The sequence below is a fragment of the Chelonoidis abingdonii genome, chromosome 14 (assembly GCF_003597395.2).
Source record: "Chelonoidis abingdonii isolate Lonesome George chromosome 14, CheloAbing_2.0, whole genome shotgun sequence".
Lineage (NCBI taxonomy): Eukaryota > Metazoa > Chordata > Testudines > Testudinidae > Chelonoidis > Chelonoidis abingdonii.
Genome location: NC_133782.1, coordinates 31,746,440 through 31,771,015, shown reverse-complemented (window position 1 = coordinate 31,771,015; position 24,576 = coordinate 31,746,440). Strand labels below are relative to the sequence as shown.

The window sequence follows — 24,576 nt, the reverse complement described above, 5'->3', positions numbered from 1 at the left end:
ACCAGGAGAGGGGCAGCAGCAGGGCATTCTGTGTGCGGGCTTGGGGCTCCGCTATTCCCTCCCACCCAGTGTGAAATAGCCCAGAGTTGTCGACCTTCAGGGCATGCTGAGGTCCCCATTGTTGGGGAGAATTAAGGAGGTGGTGCTGGGGTCAATGTGTAGCTGACTGTATGTTTAAATACAGTTACACGTGAAATGATCTCTTCTGGGCCTTGGAGTCCGCGACCTGGTAGATTATTAAAAACAAATCCAGGGTAGCTACTTGATGAAGGTTCATGAGTTCGTCCTCATTGAGTCTCTGTGGAGTCTACTCGGAGGCACAGTGTGTTTGACTGAACGCTGCATCTCACACAGGCTCCTGCAGCTGCGCTCCTGGGAAGAGAGAACAGCCCCTTTCAGGTCCGAGGCCAGAGATTAATTAACTCTGCTCTCAAGCCGAGCTAGCGCGAGTCTGCCTACCCAGGTGGGGAGGCTCCTCCCCAGCTGCAGTGCAGATGCTCTCTTTGGGCCGTTGGGGTACATCTCCCTGGTCTGTGGTTGCAGGTTCGTTTTGGATCTCTCTGGAGGTGGGGGCTGATAAAAGGCAGTACTCTTCCTGGTCTCTCTCAGCTAGTCCTCCCTGACCTGCAGGGGAGATGAGAGCACTTGCCCCTGGGCCTCTGCCTGGGGCATTATCACGCTGCACCTTGTTGTCTTTCCACAGGATACCCAGCATCTTCTCCCAGGGGATTCTCTTTAGGTGAATCATTATGCAGCCTTGCTACCCAAATAGATGTGTGAAGACCCTGGCCAGGCTCCTTGTCGCAGCCTGTCCTGCTCCATTGTAGATGAGGCCATGGTTTCCAGGATGGGGGCTGCAGGAGCCAAGGAAAAGCACACAATAGTCCAGAAAACTGGCTAGCCTGAAATGCTGTTGGCAGTAGTCTGGGACAGCCTAAGCTGGCCCGCCACTGTTCCGTGTATGATGCTAAGCCTGATCAGAGCCCTCCTCCCGTGTGTGATAATGTGGCTTATTGCACGTAACCCAGCTGTGAGACACTGGTTGGGTTGGCATGAGCCAGCCAAAGACAGGAGGTTCCTGGGGTCTGTGTGGACAATGGGGGCCATGAAGTGGGGAACAGGCACTTTGGAAGGGCCACATGTGTGACTACATTCACTGGGGAGGAGGGCATGGGCTGCTGGGGAACATGGATGATGAATGAGTGCTGGCTGTGGGTAGAAGGTGTGGGGCTGTGCCCTCTCAGGGAGCCTCAGTGAGGTGGGGAGAAGCAGGGTTTGGATAACAAGAGGTGATAGAGCATTTTGTCTAGGAGTACAACAGGTAGTGTGTGCCAGAGAGAGAGAGCCTGGATATTCCAGGGGAGGAACGTGGCATGCTGGCCGATGAAAGAAATCCACGTCTTGATAGACGAGGAGTGCAGGTCCCAGCAACGGACTGCATCCAACATACGTTTTTTCTCTGCTCACTACTCTAGTTCCTGGAGGTTGGGTGGCTGATGCTGTTTAACTGCCTCACTCGGGTAAGACACTCAGCTAAAATGCTTTTGATTATAACTTGTCTGTTCTCCCTTGCAGCCTGGAACCATAGAGTCAGACTCCAAGCAGAAGAATAGCATGCAGCCTGCCATTAGCATGGGGTATCAGTTTCCCTACAGCACGTTACGGAAGCCAATCTCTCAACTCAGCATGGCAGACTGGGCTTCCAAAAACCTGAACATGCACACTCAGGGCATCTTCCGCCGAAGAATCTCCATCTCCAACATGCTCTCTTGGAACAGAGGCTCCATCAAAAAGCCAATGCTCATCACCAGCAACCACACCATTAAAAAGGAAGCATGTGAAATGTTTAAACTGGTGCAGATCTACATGGGTGACCGCCAGGCCCGCATGGACCGAAATCATGTGGCTTTGGTCACAGTTACCAAGTGCTGGAGCATACAGGGTTTACGAGATGAACTGTACATACAGCTGATCAGGCAGACTACGGACAATATGTGTTACCGAAGTCTGGCATGGGGCTGGGAACTCATGGCCATCAGTCTGGCCTTTTTTTCCCCATCACCCAAGTTTCAATCTTACCTGGAAGGTTACATCTACCGCCATCTTGACCAGGTCAATGATGAAAACAGTAAGTGCCTCACACATCACAACAGCTGTTTAATGGCACTGAAATTCACCATCATGCATTGGGCCAGCATCAGGCCTATGCAACTCCGCTGTTACTGTGCAGTGTCTGATTATTGGGCAGTATCAGATATAAACACTGAGGCTATGTCTACACTATGGACCTTACACTGGCACAGCTGTACCACTGCAGCTGCGCCACTGTAAGGCCTTTCGTGTAGCCCCTCTATGCTGGCTGGAGAGAGCTCTCCCATTGGCATAATTAAACCACCCCAAATGAGTGGCGATAGCTATGTCAGCAGGAGAACATCTCCCGCCGACATAGCACTGTCCTGACTGGCCCGTTTGTCGGTGAAACTTATGTCGGGGAGGGGAGGTGGGGGAGTGTTCACACCCTGACTGACAAAAGTGCTAGTGTAGACAAAGCCTTAGAGAGGGACAGACTGCTCTCCCTTATGCTGGTATGAATCTGAAGTGACTGCACTAGACTGCAGATTTATGCTGGTGTGAATCTGAAGTGACTCCACTGGACTGCAGATTTACACTAGTGCATCTGAAAGATGAATTTGGTCCATATTTTGTGGAATACCCTCTGAATGAGGCGCTATGGGGCATGTTATAATTAACCGCATTGTGCAGGAGAACTGGCAAGAGCTGGTGGAGGTTGTAACCCTGATACTGATGAGTAAGGCTACATTTTAGTCACAGGTATTTTTAGTAACAGTCAAGGACAGGTCACGGGCAGTAAACAAAAAGTCACAGCCCGGTGACCTGTTCATGACTTCAACTAAAAATACCTGTGACTAAATCTTACCTTCCGGGAGGGGAGCGTTCCTGAGGACTGCTGCTCCTGTGGGAGGGATGGGGGGCAGTGCGGGGCCCCACTGCTGCTGCTGCTGAGGGGCTGGGCTGGGGCCCCTGCTGCTGCTCTGCCCAGGAGCCAACCCACTCCAGGTGGGGGACAGCCAGGGCCCCCGCCTGCTGCCAATGGTGGTCCAGGCAGGGGGTGGCCCTTGGCCCCTGCCTGCCACCACTGGGCCCGGACTACTGCTCCAGGGCAGTGCCGGGGACCAGCTGCCTGGAGCTGCCAGAGCAGCAGCCAGAGCCGCAGCCAGAGCGGCTGGCTCCGGGGCTTTCTCAGATGCTGGGATGGCCCTGAGGTTAGCTGCACCTGCCACTGCAAAATTCACAGAGGTCTCGGAAGCTGTGACTTCCGTGAATGATTTGCAGCCTTACTGATTAGTAATACTGGTAAGTCGTCATGCTCAAACTCCAGGGAGGTTTGCAGCCATTTTGCTATCAGCAGGCAGGGATAAGGGTTGTGCCATTCCCAGGAGCTGCTGGGCCTGTGCAGTAAACACTTCTCAAGCAGTCACAGGCAAATGGGTATTCCTTTAATTAGTTTCCAGTGCCAAGGTGGTTGCATTCTATGAAGAGAAGTAGGAATCAAGTCCTTCCATCATACAGCACAGCTACTGTCTGGGCCTTCTCCCGGTGATTCTAGCTTGTATCTGATGAAACAAATAGCTGTATGCAGTAGTGGTGTAGCCATGTCGGTCCCAGGATGTTAGCAAGATAAGTTTGGAGAGGTGATATGTTTTACTGGACCAACTTCTGTTGGTGAGAGCCAAGCTTTCGAGCTACACAGAGCTGTTGCTCAGGCCTGTCAAAGGTACTCCTAGTGTCACAGCAAAATGCAAGGTTTAACAGAAGTAGTTAGCACATCTTGTAAGGAGCATCCTGTCTTGAAAGAATACAAGCCACTGGAGTTGGCGTATGTCAGTTCTAGACACAGTCTAATCAGGGGTTCTCTGACTGTTACAGTCTTGAGGGACAAGGTGGGTGAGATAACCAGGGACCCACACCGAGACAGCTGCATTGCGCACAGCCTTGAGCCCAGCTTTGACAAGACAAAGGCTTTTGTCAGCAGCCCCAGATGTGTGATAAGCAGAGCCTCACCCCACGATGCCGGGAAAGGCGTGCCTCCGAGCAAAGGTGCACCTCCAGTCGCTGGCCCCATCCATACTGCGGCATCTCCCACTTTCATTGTGAGGCTCAGACAGATATAATCAGAGTCCCATCCAAAATTACTAAGTGCTAACGATGAAGGTATTTATAGGCACTCCTTCAGTGCTTAAAAGCAATGCTTCTGCACAGTCATAACTAACGCACAAAGTGCTCGAATCGTTTCTCCCATGGGGCATTCTGCTGGGAAAGAAACTGAGGCTGTGACTTGTCCAAGGCACAGGGCCTGTGTCAGGCCAGCATTCGGAGTTCCTGGCTCCCAGTCCTGTCCTTTGCTCACAAGACTGCACTCCTCCCAAAGGTCTCTGATTTAAGTGGATTAGTTTTATAAGTTACAAAGCACGCTTGACTGGCTCAGACTGACGTGAGGAAGAGTAGAAGCTTTGAGAACAAAGAACAATAGAGTGGGCTGTTGGAGATGTAATGGAGATGCTGCCCAAAGCCCCTAAAGACAGCACCCGGTGATAACTGGCTGTATGCCGAGGTTAAAGGAAGGTGCTGTTGCTGGAGCCCGAGAGACAAATCCAGAGGCACCGAGCAGCTGCTATGCCCCCTGAAGTCAATGGGCCTGACTTGACTAGGCTCCTTATTCTGGCAAGTTCCCCCTGACTCAGCACTTCAGATGCCGAGCGAGGCTCTCAGGGAAGGGAATGGCTGGTGCTCGATCCCTGTAGGACTGACCTTGCATTGGGTTAGGGAAAGTTTGCATTCTGTCAAAAATATCAACTATGCCACACATGTGCAGTGGGTGATCCTTGTTCCAGGACTTGTGTAGAAGTTCTTCCCAGCAGAATCCCTGTGCGTGCTGCATAAACTGGTGTTACAGCCTTAGCTTTTGCCTATTGCCCGCTGCCATGTACACCCCCCCTGAAGAACACAGGTGCACTGTGTTGCCAACCTGTGATGTTCAGTGAGGACAAATTCCAGGATGTCAAATTTCAAGTGCAGCCAAAAGTGTCCTGTGGATTTTTTTCAGGTTGTAAAGGATATTCCTCCGCACTCACCTAATGCAAACAGGGCTGCAGGATGCTTGCTCAGACCTTCCCAATGGTTTTCCTGTGGGCTGAGACCAAACATTAGAATAATAGAATCATAGGAGTAGAAGGGACCTCAGGAGGTCATCTAGCCCCTGCACTCAGGGCAGGACTAAGTATTATCGAGACCATCCCTGACAGGTGTTTGTCTAACCTACTCTTAAAAACCTCCAATGATGGAGATTCCACAGATTCCCTAGGCAATTTATTCCACTGCTTAACCACCCTGACAGTTAAGAAGCTTTTCCTTATGTCCAGCGTAAACCTCCCTTGCTGCAATTTAAGCCCATTGCTTCTTGTCCTGTCCTCAGAGGTTAAGAAAAACAATTTACCTTCCTCTCCTTGTAACAACCTTTTAAGTACTTAAAAACTGTTATCATGTCCCCCTCAGTCTTCTCTTCTCCAGACTAAACAAACCTAATCTTTTCAGTCTTCCCTCAGTACATCATATTTTCTAGACCTTCAATCATTTTTGTTGGAGCTTTCAGTCCCAGAGGAGAAGTTTCTGGATGAATGAGGGTAGAGAGTCTAATGGAATGGGAATTGTAACCTTAGTTCAAGCATTTGCTCTCCATAAACACCCTCCTAGATGGAGCACTGAATATTAGTGCTTCCTCCCGTGGATGTAGCAGCTCTGGGCTTCCCTTGGCCAGAAATTCAGGGGCAGAAACAAACCAGGAAGCACTGTAAACTGGCTCGGGCAGGACTTTCTTCCTCTCTTTTCCAAGACTCTGGTGCTGCAAGGGCCAGTGGGATCACTAGGTCAGTCTTCCTAACCGCTGTTGGGGCGGTGTGTGGTGGGGGAGAGTGCAGCTGATCTGTAAGCAAGACAAGCTTGCAGAAGGAGATTTGACATTCTGGAGCCTCCCTCTGGTATCCTTCCTGTTCAGTGGATTTCAGTGACGATCTCTCTGAGCCCTAGCCTAGGCCTTTCTGGAATTGGTTGATACCAGTGTCACAGACACAAGGTTCTTAGAGGCTCTTTCACTTTAAATAGATTTTATTCTTCTCTTCCCCATCTCCCCAGCCATGGCCTCCAGCTCTCCTAGCATCTATTCCCTGACCAGTTAAGGCCAGCCTGCCCCCTCATGCAGCACCAGAGCAGGTTGCTTTTGCTGATGTCTGTGGGCAGTTCTGGTATCTTGCTGTCCTTTGTCCTTAGTTGTCTATGCTGGGTCACTGCATGCATGCTTTAAGGTGAAGAAAGCGGAGCGCGTTCAGTCTGCTTTGCGGTCACTCATTTAACCATGCTTTGGATTTTCAGTTGCCCAGCGCATTAAGGAACTTCTGGATCTGAAAAACAAGAAGAACTCCAAATCCAGGAAGAAGAGGAAGCAAAACACTGAGGAAGAAGGTAAAGAGAGGCAGAGTGTGAAGACTACACTTGCATGGTCTGTCAGCCTCTGCAGTTAAACCTCAGACACAGCAGATGAGTTGCTGTGGTAGCCATTTGCTAGTAGAACCTGTACCACGGTGTTGTTCAGTCTAGGAATATGAATGTGTTCAGACTAGCCCCACCTATTAAGGTTGCCTAACAATTCTCATTGTAAGACTCTGCCTCTGTTGCATGTCACTCGGAGGTGAGCTGTTTATTTGCATCATTCTAATCAGCTTGGTTCAGCATTGATTTACAGTCATCCTTGCTAATAGGTGCTTGCTTTCCAGCCTCTGGCTGGTTGTGAGCTGCATTGTGTGGAGGAGAGGGATTTTTTAGACACTCTGCAAATGCATTTGGATCCAGGTATCTTTCAGGTGAGAGGGATTGTGCAGTTTCTGCTTAATCTCAACTGGTCAGACTGGCCTGCCAACTGCAGATTAGGTAGTATTATGCTGGGCTTGACTCTGCTCTAAGTGCCCAGGACAGATGCCCATGCTGCTCTGAGCCCTGCCTCCTGCCCCTCCCCATTGCAGAGCTTACAGTAAATAGAGGGTACCCTCCCTCATGACCCTACAGCTGCCAGCCTTCCCACATAGTTCCCTGGGGCAGTGTTTGTTGGGGGGTGGGAGGGAGCAGCCTGGGGCGTCTGAGATGTTATCAAAGCCTCAGAGTTCCACTGAGCAGCTAGAGCTCATGAATGCCCTGCGCCACCATTAGCTGCAGCTGTCTTCCAGTTGCCTTGGGGGTGGGGAGGATCTTCAGAGGAGCTCTCCTGCACACACTGTCCAGAGGGGGTGGGGGGCCATGCGGTGTTTTCCGCATACATTTGTACAGGCTTCTCCTATGTTTCCATGTCTTGTGACAGTTGAGGAGATTGGGGTTCCCCCCCCAGGGTGTCCCCTGGCCGTTTCCAAGAAACCAATCTGCTTCCAAAACTTTGTTTGTTTGGTACAACCCATCCTTTGCCAGCCACTCTGGGCTCACTACAGCTGCCTGCTTGCTGCCTGCACAATAATCCCATGATGGGAATGAATTACTCTCCTAATGGGTGTGTCCTTTGGCCTTGGCTGGCCAAGACCATGGGTAAAAAAACATCCAGGACTGTTGGTAGATAAGTGACTGCACAAGTTACAAACCAGCCATTCCCTCCCTGCTGCTCAGTGCATCCCAGGGCCAAATGCCAGTGTTGATCACCGCAGCTATTCATAAACCAGGGGTCAGGGACCAAAATAGCATGAGGTTTGAAAAGTAGGAGATTGGAGTTCTTTTTCTTGGCCCTTGTGTGGGGTGCCTTGAGGGGTCATGTTTTCCAGCCAGGCTGGATTGATTTAAATCCCCAAGTGGAAAGCCTCAATTGAAATCATCTGTTTTAACCAAAAAAACCTAACAACAACGAGGAGTCCTTGTGGCACCTTGGAGACTAACAAATTTATTTGGGCATAAGCTTTCATGGGCTAAAACCCGCTTCATTGGATGCATCTAATGAAGTGGATTTTAGCCGATGAAAGCTTATGCCCGAATAAATTTGTTAGTCTCTCAGGTGCCACAAGGACTCCTCGTTGTTTTTGCTGATACAGACAAGACAGCTACCACTCTGAAACCTGTTTTAACCAACTTTTCCATTTGTACTTCAGTTATTTTCTAAAGAAAGGTGCATTCTCATTAGCTAATATGACCATTAAATGTGTTGATTTACACCTAAATAGAGCCTTTACACTAGATTTCGTACAATTTTCTGTTTCCTAGCAGGGTACAGTATAACTATATACATTTATTTAAGCAGTTATATAGCTTAATATTTTCAGATTTTTATTAATTGTAAATTTTAGTGTTAGAAAATGGTGACTGATATTGCTTATTTACTGGATAATTCATTTTTGGCTCATGATTTGTGTCCAACTGCATTAGGATGGTGACTTCAATTTAATTTAACACACAGAACAGCATATACACTTTATTTGTATGAAACAAAACCCACCGTAAATATTTTGGATACATAACTTCTCTCATCCAGACACTTTTCACATTTACAACCAATGATTTATTACGGTTGTAATCAGTGAATTAAACCGATTATTTCAGGTCAGCCTAGGAAGAGCTTCAAGTAAGGCCTGGTCTACGCTACAAAGTGAGGGCAACTTAGCTGTGCATATGTCTGAACTTTAATTTGTCTCCCACCAATGTTAGCACTCCGTTACGATGACGCAGTAACACCAGCTCCCCGAATGGCATTGAGCCATGGTCAATGCACTGAAGTCAATGCAGTGCAAGTGTAGACACTGTGCTACCAGTGTCAACCCTAACAGTCCTCCAGCAGCTTCCCACCATGCCTGAGACTGACCGCTCTGGTTACATTGTGAATTCCACTGTCTGGGGTCACACAGGCTGGAACCCTCCCCACCCCCTGAAAACCCCACAGATATTTGAAATGCCTTTTCCTTATTTCCCATCTTGATGAGCACACCTAGCAACTTTTCACTGTTGTGTGCAACTGCCCAGCTGACCATGCCGCTGTTATGTTCTACACACGCAGTGGCCTGGAGCAGACAAGACATATGGGATCTCTTAGGCCTGTGGGGAGAAGCGACTGTGCAGTTACAGCTAGGGAGCAGCCATAGTAATGTGGGCATCTACAGGCAAATTGCTCAGGGGCATACAGGAGAAGGGATACGACAAAGACCGGCCGGTGAAAACCAAGGGAATGCAGCAGGCATACCAGAAGGCCAGGGAAGCCAACAATGAATCTAGTGCTGAGCCACAGAGTTGCTCAATAAAATTCTGTTCTTTGGAAAATAATTCACCTTTATTAGTTGACAGCATCTGCTCTGGAGTGTCTGGTGTCCTGAAAGCAACCATTACTTGTTATTGTACAGTCTGATTGAACTCCTAAGATCAGCAACAAACACAGTGTTATAAATGTACAGCAAGCACCACAATGTTAATAGGTGCACTGACAGTTTTAGATGGTCACCAAGCACCACACGATTCCTAACAGGCCCCAAAACAGCAGGGCCAAGTAGATCACAGTACATACAGTACAGCACGTGTCTGTGACTCACTGTTCAAGTGCTTTTTCAAGAGCACCTTCAGCTGTACAGCTCCACATTGCTTTTTTTTCTAATAGTCCTTGAGTCTGGCTGTTCAAACTCAGCAGACAGCTGCTCCGTGTCCGCCCTTTCGCCCTTTGCCAAACAGATACTATGAAGGATACAGCAGGCAGATGTAACCATTGGGGTGTTTTTCTCAAAGATCCAATCTTGTGATTAAACAATGCCAGCAATCCTTCAATCTACCAAAAGCATATTCGGATGCCCTGCTGCACTTGCTGAGCAGGTAGTTGAGTCTTCGTTGGTGCTGTTAAGGTGGCTGGCTTCATTAGCTAGGAATGGAATGGGTAGATTGGGTCGCCCAGGATCACTACTGGCATTTCAGTGTCACCAGTGGTAATCCGGCAGTCAGAAAAGAGAGTCTGTGCTTGTAGATTACTGAACAGTCCTGTGTTCTTAAAGATGAAATTGTTATACACCTTCCCGGACCAGACAACTTTGATGTCAGTGAAGCATCACAATGTTCCTATAACCATAGAAAAATAGCAGAGAATCCTGTGGCACCTGATAGACTAACAGACGTTTTGGAGCGTGAGCTTTCGTGGGTGAATACCCACTTCGTCTGACGAAGTGGGTATTCACCCACGAAAGCTCACGCTCCAAAACGTCTGTTAGTCTATCAGGTGCCACAGGATTCTCTGCTGCTTTTACAGATCCAGACTAACACGGCTACCCCTCTGACATAGAAAAATAGTCCGTTCTGTTGATATACTCTGGGTATAACAGTGGGCTGGTGCTAAGATAGGCATGTGTGTCCCATCTATCACTCCACAACAATTCAAGAACCCCATTGCTGCAAATCCATCCACTATGTCCTGCACACTGCTGAGAGTCACAGTCCTGTGGAGCAGAGATGATTAACGACCCTAGACACTTGCATGACAATGGCCCCCCAGAGTGAATTTTCCAGCTCCAAAATGATTTCCCACTGACTGGTAGCAATCCATCATTGCAGGTTTCCACAGTGTGGTTGCCACTCACTTCTTCACTGTTAGTGCAGCCCTCATTCTGGTGTCCATGTGATGGAAGGTGGGGGTGAGTTCCTGATCAAGGAATGTGGTCTTTCGCATCTGAAAGTTCTGCAGCCATTGCTAGTCATCCCAAACCTGCATTATGATGCAATCCTAGCAATCAGTGCTCATTTCTTGGGCCGAGAAGCGGCACTCCACCATCTACAGCTGCTCTGTGAACACCACCAACAATCCTGAGTTGGTTTTCATTATGTTCCACAACAAGGAATCGGCACGTTCCCTCAGTGATTCGATTCTTCTTATGGCTCTGCAAATATTGGAGGATTGTGTGTGCACGTCTTGTGCTTCCAACGCTCATGACAATAGTGTAGAGCTGTGCAAGTTCCATGCTGCTATCAGAGATGGCGGATAGCAAGGGAGGTCGTGTGGGTTCATGGGATTTTTAAAGAAGGCATGAAAATTATGGGATATGGATGACATTATGCGATGGAGACGGCTCCATGCTGGGAACTTGATCCCTTTCTCCAAGTCACCCTGCACGACTTGTTCTGTCCCGCCATGCTTTGGCAGATCTTCCCAAGACAGTGCTCTGGATGGTGATGAGCTGCATGCTGGGAAACGTACCCATGGTGCACCACACTGTACATCGATATAAACACTCCTGGTGAGCACACGCAACGAGCCAAGTATGTACACACACAAGCGATATACTCACTGGGGCAGCTTGATGCTGACATAACTTGTATTGGCTCAAGTTTGTAGTGGAGACATGGCCTAGGTGAAAGTGACAGCAGCTTATGTTCCTACTTATCTAAGGCCTGGTCTACACTGGGGGGGATCGACCTAAGATACGCAACTTCAGCTATGAGAATAGCGTAGCTGAAGTCGACGTATCTTGGTTTGACTTACCTCACGTCCTCACGGCACGGGGTTGATTGCCTCTGTCGACTTTGCTTCCACCTCTTGCTGAGCTGGAGTTCAGCAGTCGACAGAAGAGTAATCAGGGATCGATTTTTCACGTCTGCACATGATAAATTGATCCCCGATAGATTGATCACTACCCGCTGATCTGGCAGGTAGTGTAGACGTATCCTTAGTGTCTTGAAAATGAGACAACAGTCTTCTTAGTTTCTTAGGCTGTCCTTCAAACTTTGAAAACAGTAGATCTCATTCCCTCCCTCTTCGTTTTTATTCATAGACTGGATGAAAAAGACCAGCTTTCCTACTTTTTCAGCTCCCAGGCAATTTCTCAACTTTGAATTAGTCCAAATGAAGAAAATATTCTTTCTAATCAGCACCAGAGGCTGCACTCTGAAGAGTATTGTCCCTTCGTCGCACAGTCTCCTGCTTTGACACCAGCGTTGCTCCTTTCTGGTCACTCGTTCTGCTCCTTCTACCTTGTTATTCAACTCCCCCGCCTCACCCAACTCCTAGTCCATCCCTACTCCCAGCAAAACAAGAGAACTAACAATCATCTAAGACTTAATCTGCTCATGTAACCCACATTCCTCTTATGCAGTACATTTTATATGATTAGAGACAGAGGAGGTGGCTGTTGAGAAGTGAATGGGTTTCAGTGTGTTTGTCTCTCTGTCTGTGTACAAAGAGATAGGGTAAGTTCACTTAAGTCAAGTACCCAGGACCATCCAGAAGCAAGGGCTCGCAATTGCTGGGTAGATCAGTCGTTTCCATAGTGGGTGGAGTCAGAAATAGTCATAATCCAAGAACTGAGCCAATCAGAGCTCAGGGAGAGAGAAGCTGTAAAACAGGAGCGTGAGACCCTTGCCCCCCACCTCCCCAGGTGGGCTCTGTGGATGATCCTGATGAGGTACATGATGGTGCCTCCTCAAGTCAGAGGCTGAGTCCAACCACCTGTGATGACTTAGCACAGCCCTGAGTCCTCCACAGGATCAAGCTCTTAGTACAGCACATGACCTATTGTGCCATATTTATAAACCTTGACCTCAAAAGTTCAGTGTTTTTCCCTTGAGTCTTTCTTTATGTAGAAAAGAAGCCTTTAACTCAGCATTTTTGATTAGAGGTTCATGGATTCAGCATATATTAAATTGCCCTAAGAGATTATAATAAATTTAGGCCTTAACATGTTTTGTATTAGACTGAGATTTCATTTTAAACAAATTTATTTTTTAAAAGAACAAATTGTTATAATTTGAACAACAAAATCAACAAAATCTGATTTTTTTTTTTTTGGTCAAAAAATCCATTGATTTTTATCTGCCCTGTTTCCAGCTTTTCTCCACAGTGATGAGATCTGGAAGTGTGGTGGTGTTTGAATGCAAGCAGAGAGTTCCTTATGCTCACATGATCTAGAGAGTGGAGGATAGATTCACACAGAGATTTTCAAAGCTGGCAACACTTAAGCCCTTCCCTGGGTATATATTGCAGTGAGACTGCCCCTTCAATGGGTACCTTTGTGTATACTCAGGAATGTGGCTTTGGGGTAGGGATGTCACAGGGGGACTGGCCCCTTTCAGAGGGAGCGTTAGCATATATCTGAATCCCTGCTGCCCACCTCGGCCTTATAGAGGGTTAGACAGCAGCAGCAGAAGGACTGTTAACCTATGGACCTCTCTCCACCCAGGGAGGTAAGGGACAGAAATACAAGAGCTGCTGGAAAGGTTCCTGAAGGAAGCAGCTAAGAGCCCAGAAACACAGGCCCCAGAAGGAGATCTGTACAATCTGCTAAACTAAGGGCAGAGACTGCAGGCCAAGGGACTTTATTTCAAGTTTATCTTGACTTAATAAAGTAGGATCCCAGCAGGGGAATTTCTTCGTATATCTTTGGACTATATGGGCTTTGTAAGGGGCACTGAGAGAAGGGAAACTGAGTCACCGGGCTGCAGAGTCACACATAGCCAGCAGGGGATTCTACAGGGCAGGTACATCCTTTTACAAGGGGTCAGGAGTGCTTTGCAGATAAGCAGAGGCATGCTAGAGGCACTTGATATTTTCCCTTTCTTTTTTAAAAGGAAACAAAGTACATGAGAAATCAGTGCACCACTGCAGGGTTTGGCAAGGGAGTGACTTAAACTTTTTGTAAAATTCCAGGAGAGGAGAGTTGCTTGGCTTTGTTAGAGAAACATAATTAGCATTGTATTTCTGCTACTGATTTTTTCATTAGCTACAAATGAGACACATTGAAGTACACCACCAAACAGTGGTATAACTGGAAATACAGCCAGAGATCTCAGGCCTTGTCCAGGCTGGGATTTTTGCACTAGTGCAAGTCTTTTTACACTAGTGCTTTCTATCAATGTATAGGCAGGCTCTTCCTTGAAAGGAAAAAGATGTTGTTAAGTCTCTCATATACAGAAGACATTCTAACAATGATAGATTGCAAACTGACAGCCTTAAGATCTAATCCAACAGAGAAACACCTGAGCACCATCCGGCTGCCATGTTAGCACAGATGTTCTCCATGTCATGGTTCTAAGTCCACAGCACTCACTGCATTTTTGTTGTCATTTTGTTGTCAAGTTTTCATGCCATGTCTGAGAAGATCTGTTCCTTCTCTCCTCTGGACGTTAGCTGGGTGTAAAAGGGCAGCTTCTTTAATGGGAGGAGGCGTTTCCTTCTTTTGGCTTGTGTTGTTGGGTTGGCATGAGGGAAATAGGAAAGCCGGGCTTTTCTCTCGCTTCCAGGGCCACTAGCACTATTCTGTTTCTAAAATAGCTGTTGCTAATGTGATGCTTAGGGGTGGATTTACCTGGATTTCATATAGGCTCACAATGTGCTCAGGCAGTGGAAGAAGGTTTATCTTGAAGTTTAGCCCTTGAAAGTTTAGTAGCTCCAAGTCTGGAGAGAGGCTGTGCAGTCCCATGTCAGAGGTATCATGGAGCCCAGTTCACCTTAAGCTGTCTGTGATTTCATTTGTCATGTGTTCAGATCCAGCAGCAACAGACTGACTCCCTTTACATACTGACTGCACTGAATAAGCTGGGCTTTCGTACAGTTTTGTTTTCCAGCATTTTGAAGCTAGCATCAGAGTTTCACCATCAGATCCGCTTAATGCTTTCTGTTAGAGAGTCTCTTCCCCAGCTCACCCAGTGAAGTCTGCCTCTCATTCGATTTCTGCATGGCTCTGCTAGACTTCTCTGAATCAGAGGGAGCAGTGGATACTGCATGGTTGGCAGCAAGATGATAAAGGAGCCTGGGGGTTCTGTGAAAGCAGGGTAGCTCCATTTTGGGGCATGGCTACACTTACATTTTTGCAGCGCTGGTAGTTACAGCTGTGGTCGTACAGCTGTGTAGGTCCAGCGCTGCAGTGTGGCCACACTGACAGCGACCAGCGCTGCAGTGTGGCCACATTTGCAGCATTTGCAGCGCTGTTGGGAGTGGTGCATTGTGGGCAGCTATCCCAGCGTTCAAGTGGCTGCAACGTGCTTTTCAAAAGAGGGGGGTGGGGTGGAGTGTGACAGGGAGCCTTGCGGAGACAGAGTGAGTGGATTTTGGAGCAGCACTGTGACAGCTCCCTGCCTTGCAAGTTCAAAGAGGAGGGTGGGGTGGAGTGTGCAGGGAGCGGGGAGACAGAGAGGTGGATTTTTGGAGCAGACACTGTGTGACAGCTCCCTGCCTTGCAAATTCTGGCCATTTCCCCACCCCTCTCTCAATCACTCTTAATGTAAAAAGGCTTCAGACCAGATAAGCAGCTTCTCCGACAGACTCCCTCCCTCCTCCCCCCCGCGTGCTGTTTGTCTCCTCAAGCAAACAGCTGTGAACATTCCAAAGCCTCGCTCCGGCTAGCTCCTGCAGCAAGAGCAGCTGTGTTTGTTTTTTAGATAAGTAGCTCCGGGAGTACCTTCCGGTTTGTTGTATACAGGAATTGTGGGATACCTCCTAATACCCTGGAGGCCAACACAGCGCTGGTGAGTGTCCACACCTGATGAGCGCGCTGCATCAGCAGCGCTGGATTCGCTACACCGTAGCGGACCAGGTGTACAGCCGCGCTGCAGGAAGGGAGTTGCAGCGCTGGCTGAGCTCTGTAAGTGTGGACACCTGGTAAGTTGCAGCACTGTAACCCCCTCACCAGCGCTGCAACTTGCAAGTGTAGCCAAGCCCTTGGTTTTGCTTGTGGTTTGCCCAGGGTCTGGAGCTCTCTGTGGCAAGGACAGGCTGATGTGAAAAATCAAAGAGAATCACAGATGTATGTAAAGGGGTGGGAGTTACGGTGCTTTTCAGTGGACATCTTCTCTAGTAAGTTTGTCTGTGTTCCTACACCAGTCCAGTCAGTGTATTTCAGTAGCAAAAGGCTTGCCACTTCCCTAAGCTCCTACATGCTCTGAATTCCTTGTTTTGCTGACAGCGTGAATGACAACACAGAGTCTGGAAGCTTGAAATCCCCAAGTTTAGACTCTCTTGTTTATAGTAGTGGTGATGTCACTGTCACAAGTCTGCTGTTCAGATTCCTCAAGATCTCAGTGGAGGAGGGGTGGCTTAAATCCCACTGGTAATTACATTCCACTGGTAATTACAGCCTCTTCTGGAATATCATTATTTAAAAAAAGTTTTAGCAAATCATTCAGGGTGAAAACTTACCAGGTCATCAAGTTCATCCTCATCTGGATACCCACCAGCCAAAAGGCCCAGCAGCAATACAAACTTGCATATGTCTTATCTGTTTTATGTGGGAAGGACTTTTTCTTCCTCAGCAGACTGGGAGTTCTTCAGTGTTGTTTTTAAAACTGTTATGTGAATTATTGTCTCATGTATTTTAGTTGTGTGCTGTTGTGTAGAACAATTAAGAGCCACATATATAGAGCTGCTGCTCATAGCTCCATAGTTAAGAGTGTTTATGTGAAGCAGGGACTTGCTTTCTTGGGTTTATAAGAAATTCAGAGTATCTGCTCTGCAGTCTCACTCCCATTTACTGAAGGAGCTGAGATTGGCAAGTTTGAAGGGAATCAGATGGCGGATAAGTTGAGAGGCATGTTTGTGGTTCTGTTGAGATGCTGTGCTGGGTTTGCAACACTTCTTCAGGCACTAGTTGTGTATTGACAAAGCTTAGAAGCTGCAAACTTACCATATGTCTGAATTTAACATAGAATATCAGGGTTGGAAGGGACCTCAGGAGGTCATCTAGTCCAACCCCTTGCTCAAAGCAGGGCCAATCCCTAGACAGATTTCTAAATGGCCCCTTCAAGGGTTGAATTTACAACCCTGGGTTTAGCAGGCTAATGCTCAAACCACTGTGCTATCATGGCAGGGGGTGAGGAAAGGCTAGGGTAAAGAAGGAAAGACCGAGAGGGGTATAGTCTCAAAAACAAAGTATTTGTTAAATCATCCGTACAATCTAGAGTGACAGAGTGACCAGCTGCCCAAGCTGTACAGTGATCAAAGCCCCAAGAGTTTCTCAGTGTAATATGCAAATAGGTAAGTACCTCCACATCCATATATGCATTCACCACAGATCTCACCTCCCACAGGATTGTCAGTTCAGCATCTCTCTCCCTTCCAACTACCTGAGATGTTATAGAGGCCCTAGACTCCTTCCCTTTCCCAGCATGCTTGCCAAAAGGAGATTGACAGCCAGGCTTCCCTTTCCTCAGATAGACTACTAAGGCAAGCCTGCTTGGCCCTCTGTCCTGGGTCCACCCTCAAGGATACAACTGCCTAGGGTTGGCTTCCTGTTTTTACTTTTCCCTGAAATCTGACTACCCCAGATTGTTAGCCCTGGGGGAAAGGAGAGCTTTGACCCACATGTCTCAGAACTCCAGCCCCAAGGTTCTGACAATCAAAGGACCAGAAGGTTTGAGCATTGGCCTGCTAAACCCAGGATTGTGAGTTCAATCCTTGAGGGGGCCATTTAGGGAACTGGGGTTTAAAAAAAAACAACTTGGAGATTTGTCCTGCTTTGACCAGGGGGTTGGTCTAGATGATCTCCTGAGGTCCCTTCCCATCCTGATATTCTATGAACAGATCAAATATTGGCTTGATTTATCATGCAAGGCTCTTCCTTATCCCCAGGGACAGCTTGCTGTCCATGGAGGCCTCATCCTCATAATTTGAAATTGGATTAAGCCCTGAAGCAAGAAGCTTAATCTCTCCTCCAGAAACTTTGTTAGCAGTATCCATTAACTTTGGATATTTTTATTATCTATGTAAATGTCCCTTCCTTCTTTCAGTCTTGCTAATTTCTTAGCCTCAAAGACATCCTCTGGCAGTGAGTTCCATCGTCAAATTACAGATTGGGAGAAAAGGTATTACTTATAGGGAGTTTTGAATTTGTCACCTTTTCATTTCATTGAATGAAATTGTTCTTGTCTTATGAGCCAAGTCACAATCTGCTGTCTCCTATTTTATATACTGGATGCCACCACACTGTGAGGTGGATACATTGTAACAACATATGTGCAATATGGCTCAATATAGCATCACTGGGGGACCCTTAGCTCTCATACACTTAAATGCTCAACTCTAACACTGCATTAACAGAGCTTTTGCATTTAATTAGTTTTTTGCTTCAAAATTTCCTTGGGGATGGAAATTCTGAGATAGTGACCTCCTCCCATGTGGCTCGAGGAAGAAGGCATGAGACTGGGCTGGGACTCCATTTCTCATTGTATTTCCCAGTCCATGTGCTTATAATGTTTCATTTCCAGCTGCTGATTTCAAACTGCAGAACCTAGCCAGGAGGACATTTTTCTTTCAGCCTTGTGCTGGAGAGGATTTAGTTTGGCTGCTGGGTGAACATGTCTGTGTGGGCATGCAGGAGAGAGTGATTGCATGTTTCTCTTGGCCTCCGTGAAGTGTCTGTCTATTTATTATATTTTTGGCAAGGCTGCCCTCTATTTAAATCTCGGCCAGAGAGGTTTCAGTCGCTGTAAGAGGCACAGGTTCACAGAGCTCAGAAATTGTGACGGGGTCACCTAAATTATACAATGAGTGAAAGCTGTAATACAGTGTGTTTGATTTTAAAAACCCAAGTGCTTTGAGCTCTGAAGCAAGCTTTGGACATGGCAGGGAATCAAATGGGCAGATCTATACACACCTTTAAAGTAAACAATTAGGGTCTGGCTTGAAATGAAACAAAAGCCCAGCAGTTTTGGATCAGTAATCAGTGTTCAGTCAGTGCAGATCTCTCTCTCTGCATTGTGCTGGGGATTAGCTGTGTGAAAACTGCCTGCACTATGCAGCCTCTTTACCCCCTGTGCTAGCTGATCGTAGGGCAAATCAAACAGCCATTTCCTGGGCGGGGGAGGAGGCGGAGCTCGGTTTCTTGTTAAAGCTCCTAAGGCGCCAAGCTGTGCTGTGACGATATTTCCTTACAGTAGAATCTCAAGAGTTAAGAACACCAGAGTTACGAACGGACCAGGCAACCACACATCTCGTTTGGAACCGAAGTACATATCAGGCAGCAGCAGAGACCAAAAAAGAAAAAAAAGAGTAGAGTACTGTTTTAAATATAAACTACTAAAAAAATAAAGGAAATTTTATAAAAAAAGATCTGACAAGGAAAGGACATGGTTTCCGTACTTGTTTCGTTTAAATTAAGATAGTTAAAAGCAGCATTTTTCTTCCACATAGTAAAGTTTCAAAGCTATGTTATGTCAATGTTCAGTTGTAAACTTTTGAAAGAACCACCATAATGTTTTGTTCAGAGCTATGAAAAACCTCCAGTCCCAAGGTGTTCGTAGCTCTGGGGTTCTACTGTATTTCATAGAGCCTATGCAAGTCTGATGTGAGGTGCACTCTGCACCCTCCTATCTCCCATACATGGGGATGGTATTCTCTGGCGTTTGGCTAAGAGAAGAGAAGGGAGCTGCTCCCCCTTGAATTCACTGGCCTTTCCTCTCCCTTTTTGGAGTTGTGCATTATGCCACGTAGAGCCCAGAACCTTAGGTGGGGGGTTGGGAACATCAGCATGTACCCTGAGTGCATGACAGCACCACCTCTCTCCCCAATCAGACAGTGATGGCTGTCCATGTTGGATGAATGCTGGATCGACGGGAATCCACCACCTTGCCCCATCACAATAAAATTACATGCATCCATCCTAGCTTGGGGAGTTTAGAGTCTTTGCAGATTCATCAGCTTTGGTACTCCAGGGAGGCCAGACTCTAGCTAAGGCATTAGAGTTCTGATTCATTTAGGCTGAGTGGCAACCCCAGTGGGGACCGCCAGGACACTAGCCTTTCTGGACCACTTGAGCCTACCACCAGCGGCAGGGGGTTCCTTCCAGAGCCAGCTACTCGGTGCACCGGTCCCAGTCCCCGCACCAACGTTCCTCCATGCAGGAAACTACAGTGTCCAGACCACCTGCACCTTTGCCGAGCGAGAGACCAGAGAAACCAGCACCAAGTCCGGTGCCTCTCCAGGGTCAGCTGTCCCGGTCCAAGCCGGAAGCCCCTCCCTCAGGGGAGGGGGACCAAGGGGAACAGCAGGAGGAAGCCGAGCAGCTGCTGACCTCCTCGTCATCCCTGGATGAAGCGGTGGCAGGCACAGCAGTATCAGGGCCTCTGCCAATAGACCACAGAGCCCACCAAGAGCTGCTGTGTAAGGTTGCTCATAACTTGGGGTTGTAGGCCAAGGAGATGGTGGAGCAGGAGGACCCCATGGTGGACATCCTGAGCCCAGAGAGTCCATCCAGAATAGCGCTTCCGCTCATTAAGACCATACAGTCGAACTATAGGACTATATGGCAGACCCCAGCCTCCAGCACTCCAGCAGCCAAAGGTGTGGAACGCGAGTTCTTCGCCCCGTCAAAGGGGTACGACTTCTTGTTTTGCCACCCAAGCCCATGTTCCCTGGTAGTCTCGGTGGTAAATGAGAGAGCACCATGGGCAACAGGCCCTGGCCTCCAAGGCCAAGGAAGCGAAGCGCCTGGACATGTTTGACAGGAAGGTGTATTCGTCAGTGGGCCTCCAGTTGAGGATAGCTAATCAACAGGCCATCCTTGACAGGCATAACTTCAACTCCTAGGCGGCAGTGGGGAAGTTTAAAGACAACCTCCCGCAGGGTTCCCAACAGGAGTTCATGGTGCTGGTGGTCGAAGGCAAGGCCGTAGCCAAGACCTCTCTCCAGGCATCCTTGGATTTGGCGGATGCAGTGGCCAGGACAGTTGCGTCTGGCATGGTCATGCGATGCTCAGTGTGGCTTCAGGAGTCAGGTCTGCCGCCTGAGGTCCAGAACTCACTCCAGGACCTCTCCTTCAGAGAGTCTGGGCTCTTTTCGGACCAAACGGAGGCAAAGCTACATACCCTCAAGGACTCGAGGGCTACACTGAAGTCACTGGGTATGCACACCCCAGTGACTCAGAGGAAGCCCTTCAAGTCGCAGCCGCCTCCTCAGCGCGACTACCAGCCTCGTCCTAGGCATAAGCCCTACCGCAGGCGAAGCGGGAATAACAGGAGGTGACATAATAATAACAATAGCTCCAATAGGCCAGACCAGAGCCAAGGCCAACATAAGTTCCCGCTTGGCCCTAAACCAGGCTTTTGAAGGTGCACTCGAGGATAGCGTACCAGACCAATCACCGGATCCGTCCCCTTGTTTCCTGAACCACCTGTCCCTTTTCTCCTGTGCGTGTTCCAGCATTATGTCAGACCATTGGGGGTTACGCACGTACGAAGCGGATACATGTTGCAGTTCTCCTCCCTGCCTACCCCCTACACTCCTTCCCTGTCCCTCTTCAGGGACCCCTCTGACGAGCACCTCCTGGAAAGTAGGTTCGCACGCTTCTAGAGTAGAACAGTAGAGATGGTGTGGAAAGACTTAAGGGGGAAAGGGTTCTACTCCCGATACTTTCTTATTCCCAAGGCCAAAGTTGAAATTCCATGGAGGGATGGGGGCGCGACCCATTCTAGACCTGCGCAGGCTCAACAAGTTCCTGGTCAAGGCCTGGTTCCGCATGGTCTCTCTGGGCATCATCATCCTTTCACTGGATCTGGGGGACTGGTACGCTGCCCTCAACATGAAGAACGTGTACTTTCATATCACCATCCACCTAGCACATCGCCGATTCCTGCGTTTCACCATGAACCAGGGACATTACCAGTTCACGGTTCTCCCGTTTGGCCTAGTAGCGGCCCCATGGGTGTTCACAAAATGCATGGTGGTGGTGGCGGCCTTCTTATGGAGGCAGAGGGTTTGAGTTTACCAGTACCTCGATGACTGCCTCCTGGCTGGGTGGTCTGAAGAGGAGGTTTGGTCCCATGTGCAAGTGGCCCTTAGGCTATTCCTCATGCCAGGGCTCCTGGTCAATGTCCCCAAGTCCACCCTCATTCCAATGCCTTCCACCAGGGGTTTTCAGGGGGCTTGGTGTTCTCCCACCCAATGGTGGGGCAGTTCCTTAAAGGACTGGAGAGGGTGTTCCCTTACTCACACCCCCGTCCCTCCATGGAATCTCAGCTTAGTCCTTTCTAAGCTCATGGGGCCTCTGTTTGAGCCCCTCACTACCTGCTTCCTCTTCTGCCTTTCCTGGAAGGTGGCATTCTTGGTAGCCATCATCTTGGCCAGAAGGGTATCTGAACTGAGGGCACTCGCCTCGGAGCCACCATATACAGTGTTTCATAAAGACAAGGTGCAGCTCCATCCGCACCCCAAGTTCCTCCCAGAGGTGGTCTCACAATTCCATCTAGGCCAGGACATTTGTCTGCCAGTGTTTTTTCCCAAACCCCATGTGGACCTGAGTCACCACAGCCTGCACACCCTAGATGTCTGTTGAGCGTTAGCGTTCTGCTTGGAGCCACCAAGCCCTTTCATAAATCCACGCAGCTGTTCGTGGCTGTGGCTGAGAGGATGAGAGGCCTCCTAGTGTTGGCGCAGCGAATCTCCTCCTGGATTACAGACTGCATTTGGATGTGTTATGACCTTGCAGGTGTTCCGGCCCCGGCGGTCATGGCCCACTTGACCAGGGTGCAAGAAGCTTCAGCGGTTTTCCTGGCACAGGTTCCGATCCAGGAGATCTGCAGAGCAGCCACTTGGTCGTCGGTGCATACCTTCATGACCCACTACACGGTCAACCAGCAGGCCCGAGAGGACGTGGCAGTTGGCGTGGCGGTCCTCTGATCAATTGTTCCATGACTCCTACCCTCCTCCAAAGGCAAGCTTGTAATTCACCTAATCTGGAATGGACATGAACAAGCACTCAAAGAAGAAAAAACGGTTACCGACTTTTTCATAACAGATGTTTTTCAAGATATGTTGTTCATGTCCATTCCACCACCTGCCCTCCTACCCCTCTGTCAGAGTCGCCGGCAAGAAGGAACTGGAGGGGGTTGGGTATATATGCACAGGGGTATATATGCACAGCGCACTGGCACCTCTCAGGCTGGGGCTCCACTGGCCCGACGGGTACCGCTAAGGGAAACGTTTCCCATGCACGTGCACACAATGTGGAATGGACATAAACAACACATCTTGAAGAACAACAGTTACGAAAAGGTAGGTAACCGTTTTTTTATCTAGTTTCGTTAGCTAAGGTAGTTTTTTTTCCTTGTTCAGAGACCATCTCCTCACTCCGAGGACAGTGCCCGAGATTCCAGGCTTCAAAATGGTGTTTCCTACCCATGCTCCATCTCTGTGAGCAACAAGCATCAGCGATACTTCTACTGCCTTGGCGAAGCACACATCGCAGCTCTCTGCTGCATTTGCAAGTCCTTCTGGGCCCACACCCAGGAAGCATGTGAACTCCGCCTCTGTAAATACCTGATGGAGGAAGCCATGAGACCGAGAACGTACTCAGATCCAGGCTCAGGAGACCCAACCTGTACAGTGGGCCCTTCCACGTATCGTGCAGGGCCCAGAACTGGCAGTACTGAAGTGCAAGGCCAAGTTCTAGCATGAGAGTAAAAAAACACTCTGCCAGGCACAAGAGCTGGTCTCCACCCCAGACTGCTCCCAGCACGTTTCCCCCGCCGAGCTGTGCCAGGTCAGGTGAGATGTTGCATGGGGATACAGCTGGACCAGCGCCCAAGATTCCCCATGTGAAGAGTAGGGCCAGGCACATACTGAGTCTGACAGTACTGATGGCAACCTTGGCACCCAGGCATTCGGAATGCTCATTGGCACATGTGCTGACTGTTCCACCAGTGCTCATGCGCCTACCAGACAGACACCACCATCTCCACCCTTCTGGCATCTCCACAGGCACACTGTGCACCTCTGAATGCTCAGAGCCATTTCTGTGGACAGAAGAGCTGATCCTTCCCTACCCACAATCTCCCCTTCTGTCTGGCTCACCTACAACATCCCAACTCCAGAGAACAAATCTTTTCTACTGCTGCTGATGAAGCCCATCTCTCTGCCACACCACAGCCCTCCGGTATTGACGGTCCTGCCCCATACGTTCCCACCAGCGCTGTCAGTGCATAAAGAGGAGGGAGACATCGAACTGTTTCTGCTGGCTTCTCTGGTCCCTGCTGGAGTATCCTCCTCACTGGATGAGGTGACCATCCCTCTCCTGCGCTCTCCGCTGGACGATCATTGCTAATACCAGGACTTGATCCAGAGGGTAGTGGCATACCTGGACATCCCATTGGAGAAGGTTCAGGACCCACACCATCAACTCCTGGATATACTTCAAAACCACAGGCCTTCTCAAGTAGCCCTACCTATCCAAGAGGCCATCCTCCAACCGGCGCAAGCACTGTGGAACGCCCCTGCCCCCTTTGCCCCCACTATTAAGTGGGCAGAGAGGAGACATTTTGTGCCTCCCAAAGGGGCTGATTTTCTTTTTTACCTATCAAAACCTCATCTCCCTGGTTGTTCACATGGCCGCCATGGTCCGCCACTCCCTCCTTGGACATACGGCAGCCTGCACCTAGGTGACACTACACACACATTTCCATCTGCATTGTCTTCTCCGTTCCCTGGGCCATGCTGTCCTCCCTCTTATGGTGGTCCAATCTTTCCAAGATCATGATCGGCACCCCCTTTGCCACTTCAACACCACAGGCCACTGTCATGACACACACCTC

General features: G+C 48.8%; 1 protein-coding gene across 1 annotated transcript in view; it reads left to right on the top strand.

The window, feature by feature from the left end:
- LOC116830057 (rho GTPase-activating protein 39-like) overlaps nt 1–24,576 on the top strand; it is a 126,822-nt gene that overhangs the window by 87,424 nt on the left and 14,822 nt on the right. Inside the window, exons 4-5 of the mRNA XM_032789248.2 lie at nt 1,576–2,128; nt 6,448–6,537. Of these exons, the coding sequence (XP_032645139.1) occupies nt 1,576–2,128; nt 6,448–6,537 (643 nt within the window). The remainder of the gene's footprint in view (nt 1–1,575; nt 2,129–6,447; nt 6,538–24,576) is intronic.